Source organism: Pan paniscus, chromosome 10 (assembly GCF_029289425.2).
Source record: "Pan paniscus chromosome 10, NHGRI_mPanPan1-v2.0_pri, whole genome shotgun sequence".
In the NCBI taxonomy this organism is placed as follows: domain Eukaryota; kingdom Metazoa; phylum Chordata; class Mammalia; order Primates; family Hominidae; genus Pan; species Pan paniscus.
This window is the reverse complement of record NC_073259.2, coordinates 132,514,613-132,537,736: the sequence shown is the minus strand read 5'-3', so window position 1 is coordinate 132,537,736 and position 23,124 is coordinate 132,514,613. Positions and strand designations below refer to the sequence as shown.

The following is a 23,124-nucleotide window of genomic DNA, read 5'->3' as shown; positions in this document are numbered from 1 at the left end:
GGCTCAGTGAGAGGAGTGCCTTGTGCCGGGCCACACAGCAAGAGATGAGGCGTGGAGGTGTGCTGAGCCCCTGGGGGAGCGGCCGGCCAGTTCTGCACAGATCGGCCAGGCCCGAGTGGCCACAGGCATCCTCCAAGCAGAGGCAGCTGCATGGTGCACCCTCTGCAGGGTCCTGTCTACCAACTGGGTGCCAGAAGCCCGGGCCAGGGACGGCCTGAGGTGCTGTGGGTCACAGAGTCCAGTTCCCAGGGTGTCTTCCATCAGAAGCTGCAGTTCCAACGCCCCTCCCCTCGGCAGGGACGGATCCCTGTGGCCTTCCTGGAGGAATTTGCTTTGGAAAGGATGAAAATAGCACCAGAGGTGCTAACCAGGGGTCGGGGGCACTGAGATGGTGGGGCACGGCCCCTCCAGCCCAGCTGTGGGGACTGGACCAGGCTGGGAGCGGGCGCAGTGGTGGAGGGCGTGCCCAGCAGCCCCGACCTCTCTGCCGCTTTGAGTCATTGCTTCCTTCCTGTTCCAAGGCGTTATTTTAAGAAGCTGGTGTCACCAGCGGGTTGAGGGCTGGGGCTGTCACTTCATTTATTGCCAGCTCAGGCCGCCTGGGACTCTGGCTCTTCCTGGTGGCCCTGCTGGCTGGCTCAAAGCCCGAGGGGGGCCGCCTCCTCCCTGGCCCCTGCTGGCTTTCTTAGTCACCACCATGCCTCATCTCTGCCTGCGCCCTGCATCTGGCACCTGCTCCCCTTTGCCCTCTTTCTGCCCTCTGAGTGGCTGTGCCTCTGATTATAGAGGAGACGGAGGCTGAGCAAGAGAGAGCTGGACCTTGGGGCCTCCTGGGTGCCGCCCCCACCACCCCAGGCTCCACATGCATCTAGGCCTCGATTCCCTCGCTGGCATGAGTCCCCCCAGGGGTCATTTCTCCCGGGAGGATAAGGCCTGGGGGTGAGGGACAGGGGCCAGCCATGCCCCCCAGCCTGTGTGGCTGTGGAGGTGCCTCATGGCCCCATGTGGGGACCCTGGCTAGCCTGGGCTGGGGAGCCGCCAGGCCTTTGTGCAGCCCTCTCTGCAGAGGATGAGGGGGATGTTGGGGAGTCCCCTCGGGCCCTGCGTCCCCTCAGCAATGCACCTGCCAGGACATGTCACTGTCCCTCCCTCCCCCCACTCCCTTCTGGGCTTTCCAAGATGGCTGTCCTCAGCCTCTTGCCATGGCGGTGCACGGCATTCCAGGCAGCTCTGGGCCCAGAGCCTCCCCTGGGCTCCTGGGGTTCAGTGGCCTCGGGGAGTGGCTGGTGAGTGCCTCCCAGGGGGGCAGCTCCTGTTTAGAGGCAGCAGCACCCCACAGTATCCTCAGTCCTTCGGGGCCTTCGCCTTGTGGGCCCCTCACCGATGGCCGCCTTGAGAAGCAGGGGCTGTGTCCCTATCTACAGGGCAGGGGAGGAGGCCACCAAGTGGAAGTGGCCTCCCTCCCCTGTGGCTTTGGTGGGTTGGAGGCTGACCGGGCTCTTGCTGCCCCCGGGAGCCGGTCCTGCATTTCTGCACCCGCCCTGTGCTGCAGAAGCACTGTCCCCTCTGCCCACCTCGCCTTCCCAGGGCTGCGTGCTGTGGGCTTCCAGCCCCTTTCTGGCCCCCTTCGGCTGTTTGCTATCTTTAAAACCAAAACAAGACAAACACCAAATTTCACCAAGTCTGAAATTTTCTGGGCTATCCAAAATTTCCATGAAGTAGGTCCTCTTTGACCTACACCCATATTCCAGATGAGGAAACCGAGGCTGGAGTGTTGAGGGCACTTGTCGAAGCTCACAGCTAGTGAGGGAGGAGGCACCATTTAAATTGGGGCCTGTTTCCAAAACCCGAACCTTTAAGTGATGTCCGCTTGCACCTGGCCTGCATTTGATTGGCATGTGGGGAACATAAAGGAGCCAGTGTGGTTGCCCGGGTTACAGCATGGGCATCTTCACAGGGCCCCTTGCCATTCCTGAGACGAGGATTCACACCCTCTGCAGGGATGCTGCACTGCACCCCTTCCCTCCACTGGGAAGTTCTGCAGTGAGTCTGACCGTGGGCTCTCTTGTTCCTCTGCCCACTTCTCCCTCTTGCTCAAACTTCCAGGGTCAGGGTGGGGAAACTGCCCTCTGTTCAGGGCTGAGAACCTTGGGAGGGGAGCCTGACCTGGCACAGGGAGAAATGGCCCATGGCAGCTGCAGGATGACATCTCTGTCCCCAGGAGAGTAGCTGAGCAGGAGCCTGGAATTGCCCGAGCCCAGTGGTGAATTCTCTAGGAGGGGATCTGGGGCTACAGGGGGAAAGGCGACATTGTCACCAGCCGAGACCGTCTGTGAGGCTCTGTAGAGCTGCAGAGGCCCTTCCCTGGGGATGGGTGGGCGGGGGTCTGGGTGGCCCACTCTGCCGGCGTCATCAGGAGGTGTGTTCAGCTCTATCCCCAGGGAAGAGACTTGTGTGTCCCTTCTGTCGCTGCAGCCCTGCCCTGAGGCTGCAGGACTCCACGTCTCCATCCTTCCCTGTTCCATCTGATCACTCACACTCTGTACCTGATCTTCCCACCATAGTCACCCATGGCCACCCTGGGAGGCTCCTGCTGTGTGCATGGGTGTGTGAGAGGGAGAGGGACAGGAAGAGAGGGAGACAGACAGACAGAAAGACATACACACACACACACAGAGACTCAGGCAGAGAGGGGAGCAGACTCCTTCCTCCAGCGCTGGGACTGAGAGGCGGGCTGTCATTCAGGCTCATCTCTTACCAGCTGTGGGCAAATGTTGTAACCTCTTAAGGACTCAATTTTTCTTTCTGTACAGTGGGGGATGATTGTGTCAGTTACCCGGTATGGTTACATGGCTACTGCTGGGGAACAAAGCAGCCCCACATTTAGAGGCTTGAAGCAGCAACTGTTCACTGTTTCTCACCTGTCTGGAAGGCAGCTGAGCATTTCTGCTGGTGTGGGCTCAGCTCTTGCACCTCCGTGGCCAGCGAGGGAGTCGGGGGGCTGGCGTTGTAGCTCAGCCCAGGGTGGGTTGCACCACGCTGCTCCTTGCCTCTCTGCCCGCTTCCTGCAGGCCAGGCTAGGCTCATTCTCTTGACAGAAACAGCAGAAATGCGAACTCGCATCTTCAAGCCTCTGCTTTTGCTAAGTGTGCAGCAATTCCACTGGCCACAGCGAGGTCATAGGTGGTTACAGGGAGGCGTGAAAGGTGGGTGCCATTAGCACAGTCACTGCTCCCTGATGGCGGCAATGTGACTGGCACCTCTGGGCACTTCAGCCTGCAGGTACCAGCCTCAGAGCTTAGCATGCACTGTCTTGTTTGATCTTGACAAAATCCTATGAGTTTAACCCCATTTTATAGATGAGGAGAAATGGAGGCACAGATGGAATAAGTAACTTCCCAGGGAGACCCAGCTAGAAAGCATCAGAACCGGGACTTGAACCTAGGCTGTGCCCTTGGTTGCTAAGCAAGGTTCTTCCATCTGGGAGGGGACACATGGCAGCTGGCTTGGTCCCTGCACCATCACAGATGCTGCCGTGCTTTCTGCGTCTCCTGGTACGCTCTTTGAAGCCCTGTGCTTGCTACATGTGGGCCCTGCCTCCCTTTCTCACTGCTGTGTGGGATTTGTGGTGTAACCGAGTCCTGGTCTCCTTAGCTGCTCTTCTGGTGGTGGATGGCTAGCTTGCTTCTCACTGGCCGCTGTGAGCAGTGCGTTAGGAACATCCTAGCGCCCGTCTCCTGGCGGAGCACAGTAGGCATCTGCAGGAGCATGGGGGTCGGAAGCGGGGGCGTCGGTGTTCGTTACCAGGTAGTGGCTGTTGTCTCTCTGGGGGATGTGTGCCCATACACCATGCTCCCACCAGCTATGTGCCAGCCTTCCTGTCACCCCAGACCTCACCAACACTTGGCATTCAACGTTTTTGTCTTTTGCTGGTCAGTGGGGGTGGAGTGGTATCTTGCAGCGTTGGGACGCGCGTTTCCATGGTGAGCTAGGAAGCCAAGTGGCTTTCCACGTTTGGTGGCCAGGGCCAATCTCTGGGGTGTGTGTGGGTTTGTCCTGGTGTGCTCTGGGCTGTGGCCCCTTCCAGGCCAGCACTGCTGAATGCCCCACAGAGCAGCCATGACGACCTTGGTGGGGGTGGTCACAGTACCCACAGCTGTTCCCGAGGAACCAGTTTCAGCCTGTTCCTGGCTGGGGCTGCGTGCTGGGTCCCTGTGTTCTGTTTCATGCCTGCCTGCGGCTGAGCCCTCACGCAGAGGACAGCTCCTCCGTGCCAGGGCTGGGGCTCCTACCGGTGGGCTCTGTAGTGGCCAGTGGCCAGCCGGGCTCTGATGTGCTTCTCTCTCTCCCTTTGCAGCCGCTGTACAACCAGCCCTCCGACACCCGGCAGTATCATGAGAACATCAAAATGTGAGTGCTCGCGGGCAGCCGTGCAGACACACAGAGGCAGGGTGGGCGAGCAGGCTCTCAGCAGCCTGCATGGGATGTGGGACGTGGGCTCTCTGTTCCCATCAGGGGCTCCCAGCCAGGGACAGGTGCTCCCGGAGGGGACAGGAGACAGTCCTAGGGGGCACCTGGGGTGGGGGTGGGGAGCAGAGAGAGTGTCCCCCTGAGGTTTTGGGAGACAGGCTGGGTTTGGGAGGGTGGGCGAGGGAGCTGCTGGTGCACAGGTGGGTCTGGAGAGACGGAGGTCAGAGGTCCCAGGCTGTACATCTGCATCCTGTTCGAGCAGGAGGGAGCTGTTGCAGGCAGAAGGCAGCCAGCTCAGGGAGATGGGGAGTGGCCCCAGTGCAGGCGGGGGTCTGGTGTTTTGGGCTCTGGCATAAGCATGTTTGGGAATCACTTGGTGTCTGCACAGAGAGGTCCCTCTGGCACAGCCCACTATGGGGCAGATCAGAGCACTCATCCAGGCCCTGAGGCTTTGGAGGTGGCCAATGTGATGTATTCTAATGATGGGGGCCTTTTCCCAGACTGGTGCTAGGAGGGAAGAAAATGTCAATTAAGTGCCACTGCCATTGGGTGGGGCAGTGCTGGAGGCTGGTAGCATTGTATCTTCAAGCAGGGTACAAGGCGTTGGAGGTGTGGCAGCTGGAAGGGGGCTGGCTTTTTCTTGGGATGCATTAACGGGAGCATAGACTGTTGGGCTGAGGAGGGCATGTTATCTCATGTTAGTGCCCAGGAACCCAAAAGGTAAAAGGGGCTGCAGATCTTGCCCCTTGAGGAACATATGGCCGTGTGGTGGGCTGGTAGGTTGGAGGTGAGACTCTTCGGGATCATAGCTGTTGAATGTTCAAGGTTCGTCACGGTGAGAGGGTACAGGCGTTTGAGTGTGGCTGCAAAGGGAGGCGTTTAGCTGATTCGGTGGGTAGTTCAGCCCGGTCCGATTGTTCAAGCGTTCCTGGGATGGAACTACAGAGTGTATATGCGGTGGTGAGCTCCCCGTTCCTGAAAGCATGCAAACCTTCCAGTATTTTCACACATCTGCTGGTGCTGGACTACTCGACGGGGAGATCGCTGCTGTTGTAGTTTCCAGAGTTGCGCGACTGGTCCAAGCTCAGGTGATCAACTTGGCCACCCTCCTGCAGCATCTGGTCATTGTTGCAGCAGCCTAGAAAATCTCTCCTTGCTAGTTGAGGCCCTTGGCCTTCTCGGGTTCAGGAGCACCCGACAAAGATACTTCACCAGCGTGGCTGGCGGGGGGGTCATCCTCAGCCAGTGGCCAGCAGGGGCTGCAGAGTGTGTCAGGAAGGGGCATGTGTTCTGCGCCAGGGGTCCCGGGCTGGTACAGAAGGCCCATGTCAGATGCAGCCTGGGCTCCTCATCGGCCTGGCGGGCTCATTCATTGCCCAGGTCCCAGATCCCTTTTGACTCGACATAGTTTGTCTTCCAATTGGGCTACCCCTGTCCCTTCTGCAGCTTCCTGGGACCTGCCTCGCTCTGGGGCCCCTGTCTGGGGTGGGAAGCCACAGATGGAGGGGTGCTGAAAGCAAGGGGGACGTTCTTAGGACCTCATCACAGGTGGTTTAGGGGATGAGGGTGGGGTGTTCTCAACTGAGTCCGGGCTGTTTGGGGCATTCCCTCATTCATTCATCCCATCTTTATTGAGAGCCTGCTGTGTGTCAGGTCCCATTCTAGGCCTTGGCTACTCAGCCTTGGATAAAACAAAGACCTCATCCCTCATCAAGATTTGTCTAGCAGTGGAGACAGAACCAGAATGAGTTAAGTAAACAAAACAAGAGAATGTCAGCTAATCCAGCCGGGTGCAGTGGCTCATGCCTATAATCCGAGCACTTTGGGAGGCTAAGGTGGGAGGATTGCCTGGGGCCAGGAGTTCAAGACCAGCCTGGCCAAACATAGCAAAAATTGACAAGAAATTAGCTGGGTGTGGTGGCACGTGCCTGTGGTCCCAGGTACTCAGGAGGCGAAGGAGGGAGAATCGCTTGAGCCCAGGAGTTCAGGGCTGCAGTGAGCCGTGATTGCACCACTGTACTCCAGGCTGGGAGACAGAGCAAAACCCTGTTTCTTTTTTAAAAAGAAAGAAAGAAAGAAAGAAAATACCAGCAAATCTAAAGTACTATGCTGACATAACTATCTTAAGCTCTTTATGCCTTCATATACCTAGTTATGATTTTTCTTTTTGACATAATAATTTTTGATAGCCATATTATTATACTGACAATTTTACATAGGTTTTTTTCACTTAAAGTGAGTGATATTTTAAGCTGAATACTGTGGTTGATTTCAGGTAATAAAGACAGCCATAGAATCTAAACAAAAGAGGAGCAAGATGCTCATATAGATAACACCAGCAAATAGATATTGCTTCATCTTTGTGTAAGTAGAATAAAACTGTAAGCATATTAAAGCCAGTGCTGTATTTGACATCTCATAATCTTCCTCAGAGAATGGCTGTGGTCTATTAAAGTACATTTTGACTAAATAGGTAACCGCCTCACTGAATTTGTTCCAAATCTAAATCACAAACAAACATGTTTATATTTAAAACCAATAGATGTGCTGGGCGCGGCGGCTCATGCCTGTAATCCCCGCACTTTGGAAGGCCGAGGCAGGCAGATCACTTGAGGTCAGGAGTTCAAGACCAGCCTGGCCAACATGGTGAAACCCCATCTCTACTAAAAATACAAAAATTAGCCGGCTGTGGTGGCGTGTACCTGTAGTCCCAGCTACTCAGGAGGTTGAGGCAGGAGAACTGCTTGAACCTGGAAGATGGAGGTTGCAGTGCGCCGAGATCACGCCACTGCACTCCAGCCTGGGCAACAGAGCAAGACTCTGTCTCAAAAAATATGTGTAATATAGTATAATATAAAACAAATAGATGAATAATTAAGATTTCCTACACTGTAAGTAGTCAATTTCTGTTAGAAAAACCTTTGTGTGTAAATTATTGGAACTGATTTGTCCTAATAATTTTAGTTTTTTGGATATTTTCTACTAAAATTATCATCCCTTCTATTTTTTAGATTTCAATGTGGTTATTAAATTTCATTGTGCAGTCATTCATTTTTTAAAAATTCTATTACTCCGGTAAGTGGGGTAATGGGAAAGAAAATGAGGGGGTGCCATTAGCCAGAGAGGTCAGGGCAGGCCATGACAGTTAAGGGGACCCTTGTAGGCTGAGCAGCAGCCAGCTGTGTGGACCTCTGGGGAGTGTCCCAGACAGGTGGAACAGGAGGTGCTAAGGCCTCCCTGAGCTGGCAGGGGTCACAGAGAAGGCTGGCATGGCCCAAGGAGGTAGGCAAGGGAGAGGAGGGCACAGGCCAGGTCACGGGGGGCTGGTAAGGAGTTCCGGTTTTATTATCTGTTGGGATAATAATGATGAAGTTTATAATAGTGATGAAGTTTATCCCAGGAAGCAATGTGATCAGACTTTTGTTTTAAAAGTTCACTTTGGTGGCTGCAGGGAGGAAGGACCTGGGGGTAGGGGTGAGAATACCATGGGAAGGCCCCTGCAGGAGCTGCCGAGGTAGGTAGTGAGCACCCTGTTACTGGGAGGTATGCAAGCTGAGGGTGCATAATGTTCAGGAAATCTGCAGTGCCCAGGAAGTTGCCCTTGGCAGCCTCTGCACCCTGCACTCCTTGCAGGCTCTGATGTTTTGTGACTGCTCATGCTAGACTGCAGAAACTGTCTCGTGTCCAGTGCTGGGACATGGGAAGGGAGGCGCCGTGCAGGCCCCGTCCCACCACATGGCTGGACACAGGGACCTCAAGTGTGACCGCAGCTCATCCTGGCTGTTTGACTAGCTGTGTGTCCCTGTGGGAAGTCACTTGCCCTCTAGGGCTCAGTTTCAGACGTGCTCACTGAGGTCAGTGCTCAGCACGTAGAGCACATACTGGGTTTTTGGTTCTTCTTTCTTTTGTCTACAGAGACCCAGACTCATTCATTCGACAAATATTTACTGAGCATCTACTACACGCCAGGCACTGTTCTGGGCCTCTAGGAGATAGGAGTGAATGAGGCCTGACATTCTAGTAGGGGAGGCTGATAAGAATTCATTGTGATAAGTGACTGCTGCCATGGGACAATGAGATGGTCCAGCCGGGGTCAGGTGTGGCTCCCAGCTTCCCCTGGAGCAGCCTCCCCGGCGCTCACGGCCTCCTCGCCCCCGCTGCTGTCATTGCTTCTAGGTGGGAGGTCGTTCCCTCCCCAGAGACCTTGCCCCGTCACTTTAATTTCTCTGCGTCTGCATGCTGGGGCCTCGGAGTGAAAGTTAATTTCATGCTTGACTTCCTGCCGCACAGACGATTTCGGACGCGTTGGAGTTGCCCGTAGCCGCCTCCGCCGCCCTCCCACCGCCACCTGCTTCGGGCGCTGTTGGTGTCCCCTGCTGCAGGAGGGAGCGCTCAGACCACCGGGGCGGGGCCGGGGCAGCCGCAGAGGGGCAGGAGATGGGGGCTCCATCGAGGGATGGGCCCCACCCTGGGCAGGACGCTCCAGGAATTCCTGGGCGTCTATGGAGCCCGCGTGGGATGTGGTGAAAGCGCGTGGGACCTGGGGATGAGCAGCAGATGGCGCTGAGGCACATTCTGCCTCTGCCTGCCCGGGGGTTGCCCTGGTTCACCGGCCCCCTCAGGCCTGGAAGCCTGCTGGTTTCTTCTGTTGCTCGTTTTTCTTTCTTCGCAGCCTGATTTCTTCCCTCCTGCTGCCTCATTTGGGGGTCAGCTGATGGGAACTGTCAGACCTGGGGCTGTGCAGGCGGAAAGGGGGATCAGTCAGAACCCAGGTTACTCTTAGCAGGTCTCTCTGGTCTTGTTCAGAGACATCAGATGACTCCCCCAGGGTCACACAGACAAATTCCTAGACCAGTCCTAACTGCACATCCAGCCAACTTCCTCTCCTGGGTCTCTACTCCAGGCCCTGCCCCTCCCTACCTGGGTGACCTTAGACAAGTCACATCACATTATTTGGCACTGTCACAGCTTTTGGTTGGCGCTCAGTGATCAGGAGGTTCAGACCATCACCCCAACCCGCAGTCTCTTCCCAAGGTATCCGGGCCCTGCATATCTGCCTCCCTCTTCCTCTCCCCTGCAGCCGGGGTCAGGCTGTCCCTGAGCACCCCTTCTGCCCTCTCCAGATTCACTATTGCTGCCTCCCTCCCTAGAACCCAGGGCTCTGCTCATTTTCTTCTTCCCACCCCATTCCTCTGCTTCTCTCAGGCCTCAGCTCAAACCTCCCTTTCTCCAGGAAGCCTCCCCTGATTGCCCCAAGCTTTCCTTTTCCAGTACCCCATAAACCCCAGACCAGTCCCAGCTAGGGTCCAACCAGACTCCCCTGGAATACTCTCATAATTCCTGCCTCCTTATCCTGCCCTCCTATGTCCTGCTTCTCCTCTCCAGTGCCCTGGCAGATGGCAAGACTAGGTTTCCTTATAGGGTGTGTGTTTTTAAACCCTGACTTCTTTGCACCCCATGAGTGCCTCTACCAGCAAACTCATCACATGCTGCTTAGCCCATGCCTCCAGAGCCCTCCTACAGACTGTGGTCCTTACGCTTGCCGGACAGAGGCTCAGCAGAAAAGATTTGTCTGCAGTAAGCTATTTGCATCTTCATTGCCTAAACACTGCTTGGAACAAAATAAACACTTAAAAAAACGTTTGCCAGAGGAATGTTGAACACGTGGGCATCATAAACCAGGAGTCCCCCAGGTGGCTGCCTCCAGGAGGGGAAGGAAGGTTTGAGTGAGGAGGGCTGGTGTGAGGCAATAGGGAGTGGTAGGGGCTGAGGAACGGGGAGCTGGGCGACCTTTGAAAGGGGCAGCCAAGCCTCAGTTTCCCAGCCTGTGGCCATGAAGGGGTGTGGCCCGATGGCCTGATGTTTTCAAGAGAAGCTTTAGGTTTGGCTTTTTGTGTAACAGCCTCTGGTTTTCAGTGCTGGCAATGAATTTAGGATTTTAGAAAGCACCAGCCGGGTGCAGTGGCTCACACCTGTAATCCCAGCACTTTGGGAGGCTGAGGCAGGCAGATCATGAGGTCAGGAGTTCGAGATCAGCCTGGCCAATATAGTGAAACCCCGTCTCTACTAAAAATACGAAAATTAGCTGGGCGTAGTGGCACGTGCCTATAGCCCCAGCTACTTGGGAGGCTGAGGCAGGAGAATCACTTGAACCCGGGAGGCAGAGGTTGCGGTGAGCCGGGATTGCGCCACTGCACTCCAGCCTAGGTGACAGAGCAAGAGACTCCATCTCAAAAAAAAAAATAAATAAAAAATAAATAAATAAAGCACCACAGCCCAACACAGCACCCTCAGAGGCTGTCTCTGGCCTGTGCACTGTGCAGTTGGCACCCTGCGGACTTGACATGTGTTTGCAGACTTGACATGTGTCCTCTTGCGTGGTACGTGGATGTCTCTGGGTGGCAGGCAGTGTCCTTGCTTTGGGAGGAAACCTGGATCAGCCAGGGTGGATTCACACCCTCAGTTGCTGCTCATCGGTGGCAAACAGACGGCTGCATGCACATCACCACCACCCCGAGGCCTCATGCTTACCGAGTCGTTTTCCAGCTGCAGTGACAGCACCGTGGTTTGTGGAAGATCACACGCCGGACTAGCTTCTCAGCGCTGCCTTAACACGCGGCCGTGAACCGGGCAGCTGAAAATGGCAGGAACTTTCTTCTCTCACAGTACTGGAGGCCAGCAGTTGGAAATCAAGGTGCTGCAGGACCACATTCTCTGGAAGGCTCTGGGGGAGGCTGCTTCCTTGCCGGTTCCAGCTCCTGGTGGCTGCCGGCCTCCTTGGCGTTCCTTGGCTGGGAGATGCGTCACTCCCGTCTTTTGTATTCGTGTGGTGTTCTTCCCGTGTCTGTTCGCGTCATCTCCCCTCCGTGTGTGTCTGTCTTTTTGTCCAAATTTCCCCTTTTCATAAGTCATTGGATTAGGGCCCACCCCAGTAACCTCATTCTAACTTGCTTCTCGCTCTAAAGACTCTGTTTCCAAATGAGGTCATGTTTTGAGGTGCTGGGGCTTAGGACTTTACACATATCAGTTTTTTTTTAGTTGGGGTTGGGGGTGACATTCCCACCTGTACTAGGCAGTGTACCACCTGCAAACCCCAAAGTCAATTTTGTATGGTCTTCACCACGGTGTTTCAAAGTGGATTCTATCTCTCTTCTTTTGTGGGAAGGTGGAACTATTTATTTTGAAGTAACTAGATTGTACGTTGTGCAACAGAAGAGTTGCAAATACGCTCCACAGAGTTCCCCCACACACGTCACCTGGCACCCCTCATGTGGACAGCTTATATAACAGCAGAGAAACACTTACCACAACTAGGGCCTGCCATGGTGGCCCACGCCTGTCATCCCAGCACTTTGGGAGGCCAAGGTGGGAGGATCACTTGAGGCTAGGAGTTGGAGACGAGCTGGGCAACAAAGCAAGACCTCATCTCTACCAAAAAATAAATTAGCCAAGTATGGTGGCACGTACCTGTAGTTCCAGCTACTCAGGAGGCTGAGGCAGGAGTATTGCTTGAGCCCAGGAGTTCAAGGATGCAGTGAGCCATGATCGAGCCACTGCACTCCCGCCTGGGAGACAGAGTAAGACCCTGTCTCTGAAAACAAAAATCAAAACAAAACAAAACAAAATACTAAGAAAGAAATAGTGGCACATGACCCTCTGCTAAACTACCAGCTGTCTTTGCATTTTCACCCGTCTCTCCGCCAACGTCTGTTTTCTGGTCCAGGATCTGATTCAGGTTCTCACGTGACATTTGTGCTCGTGTCTCTTTAGTCTCCAGCCCGTGACGGCTTCTCAGCCTTGCCTTGTTTTTCACGACCCCAGCACTTTTGAAGATCACTGGTCATGGCTTTCTTTGACAGGTGTTTCCTCCTGGTAAGACTGGGATGGTGGGTTTTGGGGAAGACCAGAGAGGGGTAAGGGGGCTGCGTGATGCCCACATGATAGGGGGCTCTGCCCTAGGTCTCTGCTGTCGCCTTAGAGATCCCTCCTTTGCTCTGTTCTTTACTAGGGAGTCACCAAGTCCCACCCATCTTCCAGGGGAGGGGAGTTAAGCTCCGCCTCCTGGAGGGAGGAATATAGATTTGTGGAGCCACCGCCATGATTCATACATACTTGCGGGGAGATTCTTTGAGACTGTGCAAATTTCCTGTTGCTCCTTAAAATTTTGCCAACCAATTTAGCATTCATCCCCGGATCTTGCCAGCGGCGGTTGGGTTATTACTGCGTTCTAATGACGATTTTCTGTTTCCCTCCTCTCTTGGACATTTATTCATTGGAACTCTAGAAGAAAGATCTGTCCCTTCTCCTCCATGTATTGATGTATTGAATCATTTGTTTGTAATCACATGGACTCGTGGGGATTTGTTTTATTCCTGGGACGCTAATCTAGTCTCAGGGTTATTTCTGTTGTCACTCACATTGTTCCAGCTCTGGCAGCCGGAAACCTTCAGGCTGGGTTCTGTGTCCTTTTGACTTTTGTTTTCTTTTGTTTTTGGCAATTCTTGACTTAAAGTCACTCTGGGCTCTTCTTGCATACTTCCTGGCCGAGCGCTGGAATCAGCCATGGCCCGGGCAGCGTGGTTTCTGGGATTGGAGGATGGTCTTTGCTGAGATATGGGTGCTGCCGTGCTCATGGCCCCTGGGCCTTCACTGCTTCTAGGCCTTCACAGCTGTCTTTTGCATAAAAGACCAAACCCTTTGCCATGTCGAAACTCACAGGACCCTGCAGGACTGGCCCTGCCAGTCTTGCTCACAGCCCCTCCTCCGTCCTCTCTGCCCCTCCCCAGCACTGTCCAGCCACAGGGCCTTCCTCTGTCTGTGCTTCCGATACACAGAGTTTGTTCCTGTCTCCTGCGGTGCCCTCCAGCTGGAGTTCCCTTCCTTCTGGATCTTCCCAGAGCCGGGTCCTTCTGATGACGTAGATCCCAGCTCAAGGCCATCCTCTCTGGGAGACCTTTCTGCACCACGGAATCTGAAATAGCCCCTCACACCCCGTCCCCCAGCACCCACTAGCCCACCATTCAAGTTCCCAAATCCAGGATTATCTTGGTCATCTTGCTTATTGTCAGTGTCACCTCTGTGAGAGCCCTCAACTGTGTCTTGCTCCCTGCTGTGTCCCCAGCACCTGGAACAGTGCCTGGCACATAGTAGATGCTCAGTAAACAGTTATTGAATAACAGAAGATGAGGCTGCGATGCCATAGATTTCAGATGAGGAAACTGAGGGCTTCTGAGGTGTGCTCAGAGACACCCTGTTATGAGATGAAGGGTGCTGGTCCTAGCCTGTGGGACTGAGGACCCCCATGGCTCACCCTGGCCGGGGGGCGGCGGCCAGACTGATGGAAGGTGGGGAGGCCCTGGCCAAGTCACCACCAGAATGACCCGGGGACTGAGGTGGATTCCAGGCCCTTGAGCCCCATGAGGCTTCACTCGTCCGTCAGAGCCTGGGGTTCCCTCCTTTTCCTGTTTCCAATGGGGCTGGGGTCCTGGGGGTTGGACATAGCGTGGCTCCCAGTCAGCAGCTTTGGAACTTTCGAGGGGATTTGGACACTGCTGAGAATATGAAAAAGTTGGGGATCCCCTCCCCAGAAAAGCGGGTGCCACTGAATGCCGCGGATTAGGGACAGACAGCAAGTTAAGGTGCACAGCAGGCTCCTGAGGTCGCTGTGGCCCCCCAGGCCCTGGGAGGCCAGCTGCAGCACCCTGCTTTGTGTGTTGGAGACCGTGGGGAGGGGCCTGGGAAGAGAAGAGGACGGTCCTGGGGTCTCGGTGCAGCAGTGGGTGGGGGTGTCTTCCAGCCCTCATGGCGTGGGCTCCAGAACCTCCCGCCTCTACTCTCCAGGGCTCCCTCCCTTTGCCTGTCTCAGGGTCCCTGTCCCCTTTCTTTGGGTCTTGTCTCTTTCCCTCTCCCCACTTCTCTCTCTTTCCCTCTTCTAGTTTCATCTTCCTCTGAGTCTCTGCCCCCTTCCTTTGGATCTTGTCTCTCTGTGACTGCCTCTCTCTCTCTCTGATCCTCTCTTTCTCATCTCTCTCACTCCAGTCTCATCTCTCAGTCTCATCTCCTGTCCATCTCCAGGTCTCTGTCCTTTCTTGGATCTCATCTGTCTATCTATCTCCATCTCTGTGTCTCCCCTTCTCCCAGTCTCTGTCTCTTTCTCACCTCTGTCTCCCTGTCTGTCTCCCTCTCTCTGGGTCCCTGTTTCCCTCTCTGGGTCTCTGTCTCTCTCTCTCTCTCTGGGTCTCTGTCTCCCTCTGTCTCTGGGTCTCTGTCTCTCTGGGTCTCTGTCTCCCTCTGTCTCTGGGTCTCTGTCTCTCTCTGTCTCTGGGTTTCTTTCTCCCTCTCTCTGGGTCTCTGTCTCCCTCTGTCTCTGGGTCTCTGTCTCCCTCTGTCTCTGGGTCTCTGTCTCCCTGTCTCTCTGGGTCTCTGTCTCCCTCTGTCTCTGGGTCTCTCTCTCCCTCTGTCTCTGGGTCTCTGTCTCCCTGTCTCTCTGGGTCTCTGTCTCCCTCTCTCTGGGTCTCTGTCTGTCTCTCTCTCTGTCTCTCTCTTTCTCTCTCTGGGTCTCTGTCTCCCTCTGTCTCTGGGTCTCTGTCTCTCTCTGTCTCTGGGTTTCTTTCTCCCTCTCTCTGGGTCTCTGTCTCCCTCTGTCTCTGGGTCTCTGTCTCCCTCTGTCTCTGGGTCTCCGTCTCTCTCTCTCTGGGTCTCTGTTTCCCTCTCTCTGGGTTTCTGTCTCCCTCTGTCTCTGGGTCTCTGTCTCTGGGTCTCTGTCTCTCCCTCTGTCTCTGGGTCTCTGTCTCTCTCTCTCTGGGTCTCTCTCTCCCTCTGTCTCAGGGTCTCCATCTCTCTCTCTCTGGGTCTCTGTCTCCCTCTGTCTCTGGGTCTCTCTCTCCCTCTGTCTCTGGGTCTCCATCTCTCTCTCTCTGGGTCTCTGTTTCCCTCTCTCTGGGTTTCTGTCTCCCTCTCTCTGGGTTTCTGTCTCCCTCTCTCTCTGGGTCTCTGTCTCCCTCTGTCTCCGGGTCTGTGTCTCCCTCTGTCTCTGGGTCTCCATCTCCCTCTCTCTGGGTCTCTGTGTCTCCCTCTGTCTCTGGGTCTCTGTCTCCCTCTGTCTCTGGGTCTCTGTCTCTCTCTCTCTGGGTCTCTCTCTCCCTCTGTCTCAGGGTCTCCATCTCTCTCTCTCTGGGTCTCTGTCTCCCTCTGTCTCTGGGTGTCTCCCTCTGTCTCTGGGTCTCTGTCTCCCTCTCTCTGGGTTTCTGTCTCCCTCTCTCTCTGGGTCTCTGTCTCCCTCTGTCTCCGGGTCTCTGTCTCCCTCTGTCTCTGGGTCTCCATCTCCCTCTCTCTGGGTCTCTGTCTCTCTCTCTCTGGGTCTCTGTCTCCCTCTGTCTCAGGGTCTCTGTGTCTCCCTCTGTCTCTGGGTCTCTGTCTCCCTCTGTCTCTGGGTCTCTGTGTCTCCCTCTGTCTCTGGGTCTCTGTCTCCCTCTGCCTCTGGGTCTCTGTCTCCGGGTCTCTGTCTCCCTCTGTCTCTGGGTCTCTGTCTCTCCTGTCTCTGGGTCTCTGTCTCCCTCTCTCTGGGTCTCTGTGTCTCCCTCTGTCTCTGGGTCTCTGTCTCCCTCTGTCTCTGGGTCTCTGTCTCCCTCTGTCTCTGGGTCTCTGTCTCCCTCTGTCTCTGGGTCTCTGTCTCCCTCTGTCTCTGGGTCTCTGTCTCTCCTGTCTCTGGGTCTCTGTCTCCCTCTCTCTGGGTCTCTGTGTCTCCCTCTGTCTCTGGGTCTCTGTCTCCCTCTGTCTCTGGGTCTCTGTCTCCCTCTGTCTCAGGGTCTCTGTCTCCCTCTGCCTCTGGGTCTCTGTCTCCGGGTCTCTGTCTCCCTCTGTCTCTGGGTCTCTGTCTCTCCTGTCTCTGGGTCTCTCTCTCCCTCTCTCTGGGTCTCTGTGTCTCCCTCTGTCTCTGGGTCTCTGTCTCTCTCTGTCTCTGGGTTTCTTTCTCCCTCTCTCTGGGTCTCCATCTCCCTCTCTCTGGATCTCTCTCTCTCTCTCTCTGGGTCTCTGTCTCCTTCTCTCTGGGTGTCTGTCTTTCTCTGTCTCTGGGTTTCTTTCTCCCTGTCTCTGGGTCTCCATCTCCCTCTCTCTGGGTCTCTGTCTCCCTCTCTCTGGGTCTCTGTCTCCCTCTGTCTCTGGGTCTCTGTCTCCCTCTGTCTCCGGGTCTCTGTCTCCCTCTGTCTCTGGGTCTCTGTCTCTCCCTCTGTCTCTGGGTCTCTGTCTCTCTCTCTCTCTCTGGGTCTCTCTCTCCCTCTGTCTCAGGGTCTCCATCTCTCTCTCTCTGGGTCTCTGTCTCCCTCTGTCTCTGGGTCTCTGTCTCCCTCTGTCTCTGGGTCTCTGTCTCCCTCTCTCTGGGTCTCCGTCTCTCTCTCTCTCTGTCTCTCTCTCTCTGTCTCTCTCTCTCTGTCTCTCTGGGTCTCTGTCTCCCTCTCTCTGGATCTCCGTCTCTCTCTCTCTCTCTCTCTCTCTCTCTGGGTCTCTGTTTCCCTGTCTCTCTGGGTCTCTGTCTCCCTCTCTTTCTGGGTCTCTGTCTCCCTCTCTCTCTCTGAAACTCCCGTCTCCCAGGACGTGCCTCCTTCTCTTGGAACCTGCAGTGGTGTGTGTAACCTGCTTGGTTGAGACCCCATGGGCCCTGCCCTGAAGTCTGAGACTCCCCCCCCGGGGGTTTCCTGAAGTCCATGCCTGGTGGCCCCACCAGCTGCCCCACACTGCTTGTGTCCCTCCCCCCGCAGCAGGACTGGGTGTGCTGGAGGTCCGTGCACAGCACCTGGTTGGAGCCAACCCTGGGGCCACACAGGCCACACCCTGACACCCGGCCTGTGGGCGGCAGCAGGTCTCGGGGTCTCGGGCTCCGTGGCCTGTATTCCTAGTTGGAGGCTGTGGCTGTTTCTCCGTGGCCATCTTTCCGTGGGCAGGTGTGGCTGCCGGGGTGCATGTGGGCGGGGGCGGGAAGCCACAGGCCCCTCGGCTCTGGGAACCCTCCTGCCTGCACACTGGGCTCAACCTAAACATTGGCGGGGGCTGCCTCGCGCACGGGGGAGTAAGGATGCACGTTGGCAGCTCACAGGTCTCTCTGGGGATACAGTACGGGTGGGTCTCATCTCCCTGAGAACCAATAACGGGGCAAATTCGGGGCTCACTCTCAGTAAACAGGATGGCACGGGGTGCAGCGCCTGAGCCCGGCCGGGCTGACCTGTCTGCCGCTTCCCTCCTGCACAGAAACCAGGCGATGCGGAAGAAGCTAATCTTGTACTTCAAGAGGAGGAATCACGCTCGGAAACAATGGGTAAGTCCACACCGTGGCCCCCATCAGCTTTCCTTGAGATCTGGGGAGAATCGAGTGCACAGGGGGCCACACCTGCCGGGGCCCTGTCAGTTCCGCAGCTGTGTCCTCCCTGAGCGTCCAGGCTGCGGAGGAAAAGCCAAGGCCGGCCAGGAAAGGAGGAAAGACAACAGCTGCTTCCAGAAGGCCCCAGGGTGGGTGGGGGTGGGGGGCTCTATGGCCCCTCTTCCAGCCTGGAAGGGAAGAAAGCAAAATGTTGGCCTGGAAAATTAGTTGCTAAGCCCTGGTCACAGGACCTGTCCTGGGCTTTTCAGGCAGAAAGAGAGGTTTTGGAGAGAGGTGGAGGATCAGGGTGGGCTGTGTGCCGGGCAGCGGGGGCCGCAGGGCGCACCCTTACAAATGAGCCTTTCCTGGTGCACTGGGCCCAGGTCCAGGCTCAGGGAAACTGAGACAGTGGACAAGCATTGAGCCCCCTTTCCCTGAGCCTGCATTTGTGGCCAGTGGCCTCATCCAAACAGATCTGATTCCTGCTTCTCACTGTAGGCTGTGGATCTCAGCCCACGGCGGGGAGGCTGCGTCTGCCAGAGGCATGTGGTGGTGGTTTCAGGCGGCCGTGGCCATCACCCATTGCCTGGAGGAGATCAGGGTTGAGTATTCTCCCAGCTGTCAGGGGAAGAAGCGCGGACTCAGATGGGCTTCAACAGGAAAGGAATGGCTGTAGCTGGAAATGTCTGTTGGGTGTAGATGGCAGGAATAGTCTTTCAACTCAAGTCTTGCCTTCATTTCATTTCATTACATTTCATTTCATTTTATTTATTTATTTGTTTATTTTTGAGATGGAGTTTCGCTCTGTCACCCAGGTTGGAGTGCAGTGGCAGGATCTCTACTCACTGCAGCCTCTGCCTCTCGGGTTCAAGCAATTCTCCTGCCTCAGCCTCCCAAGTAGCTGGGATTACAGGCGCCCACCAACAAGCCCGGCTAATTTTTGTATTTTTAGTAGAGAAGGTTTCACTACATTGACCAGGCTGGTCTTGAACTCCTGACCTCAGGTGATGCACCCGCCTCAGCCTCCCAAAGCGCTGGGATTACAGGTGTGAGCCCCGCACCCGGGCCCTTCATTTCTGTGCAGTTTTTTCAACTCCGTATGTTAGAACATTGACAAACTGAACCTGAATTCCCATAGCAGGTGGGAGCCAGAGAGAGCTGTGCTTTCTCGGATGGTATCACAGATGCTCTGATTAGGCCAGGAGAGGGCCTGGGTCCTGTGAACCAGTGGCTGATGCCGGGGAGATGGAGTGAGGCTGCCTGGTTTTGGCTCATGGGACTTTCTCTACAGTTGGGGATGATGTCATTGACTCCACCCAAGCCACGGGGCTGCTGGGACATGGTAGGGAATGGGATAAGGCTGGGGAGGCCCTGAAAAGGTCCCCACGTGGGGAAGAGGCGGGCTGGATGGGGACTGCTGCCTTGGGATTCTTGGATAAGAGACGTGGCAAGGGCTGGGAACTAGGTTTGCTGGAGGCTGGAGGGGCTCCCCTCGTACCTGCAGCCCCCTGCCCCACCTCCTCCCTCCCTCAGCTGTGTTGGGGCAGGGCCTGCGAGGCAGCTCCTTGTATCCTTTCTGGGCCTCCAGAGAGGCCCTCCCAGGCGCGGGCCTGGCTCAGTCATGCCCAGCGCCTGTAGGTCTGTGGTACACAGTAGGTGATGACCAAGTCCTGCTTGAACTGAAATGGGCCGGGACAGGGTGTTAGCTGATCCAGTGCCTTCGGGGCCTGGATGCCAGTAGTCACGGAGCACCTACTGTGTGTGAGGCTCGCAGTTGCTGTGACACGGGCCCTGTCCTCAGACCTGCAGGCTGCAGGGACAGGTGGTGCGTAAGGACGAGGAGGATGCCCGCACACCCTGCCCTTCCGGTGCCTGTTGTGTTCCAGGCGCTCTTCTGAGTGCTCTCCATACATTAGGGCATTTAGTCCTGTGAGGTGGGCGCTTGGTCAGCCATATGTTTCAGAGGAGGAAATCGAGGCACAGAGAGGTTAAGTAACTTGCCCTAGGTCACACAGCTGGGAAGTGGTGGAGCTGAGATTTGAACCCAGACCACCTGGTTCCTGAGCCCATGCTCTGAACCCCCAAGGGGCAGTTCCGAGACAGTCCAGGAGGGTGTGTGGGGTATGGTGGTGTGGTGAGCGGCCACATGGTGGGGCTGAGCAGTGCCTGGGGAGGGGGACCCTGGGCAGGCACGGGGTCCTGGGCAGGTGTGTGGGCACATGGGGCCAGGTGAGGGGCTTAGCTGGGGCAGGAGGTCCTGGCTTTGGAAGGAGGGGCTGTGCTATATGGGAGGAGGGTCTTCCCTTGGCCCTGCCTGCCTGCTCTGGCCCCGAACTTGGTTGGGTACTAGAGGGAGGAGACACTTCCAGCCAGATGCTGGTGCCTGGGAAGCTGTGGGCAGCCCTCGGGACCCAAGCCCTGCTCATAGGTGAGGAGAGGTGGGCTGCCCAGCAGTGCCTTGCCCAGATTCCTCAGACCCCCCACCTTGACTGGATGGTGCCCACAGGCACTTGGGCTGGTGCGAGAGGCTCTTGAAACGAGCGTCCAATCTGTTTATCAAGTTAAGAGATACCCACACAGGGCTGCCGGGTGCCCAGGAGTCACAGGCCAGGAAACAGACCGGTAATCCGGGGAGAAGAGCTGCACAGAGGGCTAGACTCTCGAGATGGGCTGGGTACCTCAGTGCTGAGGTGGGAATGACCAGAAAGGACTGGCTTTGTGCGGATCTGGGAGTCAGGGTGTCAGGCAGAGGGCATAGCAAGTGCAGAGGCCCTGAGGCAGGAACCAGCTTGGGACAGAACCTGGCAGGCCAGCAGCAGGAGCCAGGTCGCGTGGAAACATCTGCCCTCAGGCTAGGATGGAACATTCAGGTTTTATTCCGAATGCAGTGGGACACCGAATTTATTCTTAATACATGTATTTGTAGTAAAGAATCCAAAGTCCTTATTCTAAGAAATTTGACAGAAGAGTACAAGGCACATCTATATACCCACCACCTAGAATCAGCCACGGTTACCATTGCCTTGTATTTGCTCTGTGTGTATAATATGAATATAAACATGTTTGTTGTTGCACTATTGGAAAATAGGTGCAGAGGTGCCGACCTTCACCCCTAACAAATACTCCCCCTGTCTCCTGCGAGGAAGGAAATCCTCTCATTTTCACCTAAAATGACTGCCAATTCAGCGCGATCTTGCCGCCTCCTTGACAGCCCCCCCGTGGTTTCCCCCTTGGGGTGAAGGCTCCTCTCGGGAGGGCAGGAGAGGATCTGATTTCCATTTAAAAGGATCGCTGCAGCTGCTGGAAGGAGCTCAGGCTGGAGGTGGAGTTGGGGTGGGCTTGAGTTCTTTAAAGATCGCCAGTGGCTCCTTGGGGGGTCTGTGGAGGGGGTGGAGGGAGAAATTGGCTTATTTAAAGCTAGAGAAGAGGCAGGCAGAAACCAAGGACTTCCAAGAAGGGTCCGGTGTGGCTTTGTGGCCCATCTTAGGAGGGATGGAAACAAATTCAACACCCCCTGAAGCTGCGGTGGCGATTGGGATGGTCTCTTTGTTGTGGTATAAGAAGCCGAAGTCCCTGACTTCATTGATTTCAGTAAGGCCTGGGGAGGGGGTCTTGGCCGAGAACTCTGATGTGCCTGCCTCACCCCCACTGGGGAGTCAGACCCCCCTCAGACCCTGGGACCCCCACACCTTAGCAGGTTCCTGGGGACCCCCACACCTCTTCCCAGAGAGCAGGGCCTTGTCCCTGTCATGGGATCCTCAGCACCAGCACAGCCCCCCAAGCCTGCCACGTCTCCTGGGAAGCTGAGCTGGACCCTCTGGAGGCCCAGTTGGCTGAGAGGCTGGCTCAGCCTGTGGTCCCAGAGGCATGGCTGGCCTGCTTCTTCTCCCTAGTGGATTTGCGCTCCTAGCACCCCGCAGACTAGCTGGCGGGGGTGGGGAGCGGGAGGGGGACGGCTCCAGTCTTTCCCTGTGTGTGCGTGTGTGTGTGTGTATGTGTGTGTGTGTGTGTGTGTGTAAGACAGAGAGAGGGAGGGAGGGAAGGGAGGAAGGGATCTGTTTCCTCCCCTGGCCAGTGGGTCTGCCCTTGTAGAAAAACGCCAGTGAGCATCTTCCCTGCTACCCAGGCCAGGCCGGAGCTGCCCGCCCTGCGCTGTCCAAGGCAGGCCGAATGCACACCCGGCACAGTGGACATAGGCACAGGCTACAGCAGGTGGCACTGTGGTTAGACCCAGAGGGGGACTTCCTTGTTCTGGGCAGAAGGCAGAGCCCAGTGCTTGGGGCCATGGAGGTGTCTGGATGTCCCCTCAGGGACACTACTGCTGGAGGCCTTTGCCACCCGTGCACTCCACGAGGGACCCAGCTAGAGCCGGGCCGTCTTGCCAGCGCCCTGCTGGCAACGTGGACAGGCCGAGGCCCCGCTGGCCAGTGGCCTGTTGGCTTCCGCCCGCTGGTCTGCACCAGTCACCACGTGACTTTCCTCTGCTGGCTTGAGGTGAGCTTTTCTCACCCATGAGCCTGGGGCCTCTTGGACAGGGGCCGAGGTGGCATGGGCTGGTTGTTGCCGTCCCTGCAGTCCCCATCCCTCACTGGGGCTGTCAGCAGCCACTGCCCCGAGCACGTGTGGCCGTTGTCTGTCACCAGAACCGCCTCTTGATCTCCAGCGCGTTCCTGGCACAGCCTGCATGCATGGGGTTAGGTTCTGGGCCACCCAGCACCAGCCTGGCCACCTCGTGGGGACCGTCATGGTCACGGGGCTGTCGAGGATGGAGGGCACAGCTTGCCCTTGGTCAGCAGCTGAAATATGGGGTGGGGTGGGGCTGAGGTGTCTGGGCTCCAGGACCAGAGAGGGGCTTTCTGACTGTGCCGAAGCACCAAGTGGGTGTTTGTGGAGGCTCCCAGACCACACCGTCTGTCCACCCCCAGCTGTTAGAGGTGGAGTAACTGGGGTTGTGTGGGTGGCTCGCCCTGCGTCCCCTTCCCCGCCCCCACCCCCCGCCCTCCGCTGCCACTTGCTCAAGTCACCTTGGAGATGTGGAAGCCAGGCAGCTATGCTCTCGGCTGATTGGGGATCTCTTCTCAAAGGACATGCAGCAGGCAGCACTGTGGTTAGATGTGGAGAGGGACTTCCTTGTCTTGGAGGGAAGGCAGAGCCCCCTCTCTGGGAGCTGCTGGGGTCCTCACAGCTGGTCCTTGGGGTGAGGCTGGGGAATGAGGAACTGCTTGGAATGTGGTTTTCTCTGGAGGCTGCCCCTCCCCAGGGCTGACGGGCCCGCATGTTGTACAGCACAGCTTCCTGTG

At 56.3% G+C, this 23,124-nt stretch overlaps 1 protein-coding gene across 50 annotated transcripts in view; it reads left to right on the top strand.

Annotated features, from left to right (window-relative positions):
* NCOR2 (nuclear receptor corepressor 2) overlaps positions 1-23,124 on the top strand; it is a 241,692-nt gene that overhangs the window by 110,038 nt on the left and 108,530 nt on the right. For all 50 annotated transcript variants that reach the window (XM_057299563.2, XM_057299562.2, XM_034934806.4 and 47 more), the window contains 2 exons: positions 4,358-4,410; positions 17,716-17,782. In XM_057299563.2, coding sequence (XP_057155546.1) covers positions 4,358-4,410; positions 17,716-17,782 — 120 coding nt within the window. The remainder of the gene's footprint in view (positions 1-4,357; positions 4,411-17,715; positions 17,783-23,124) is intronic.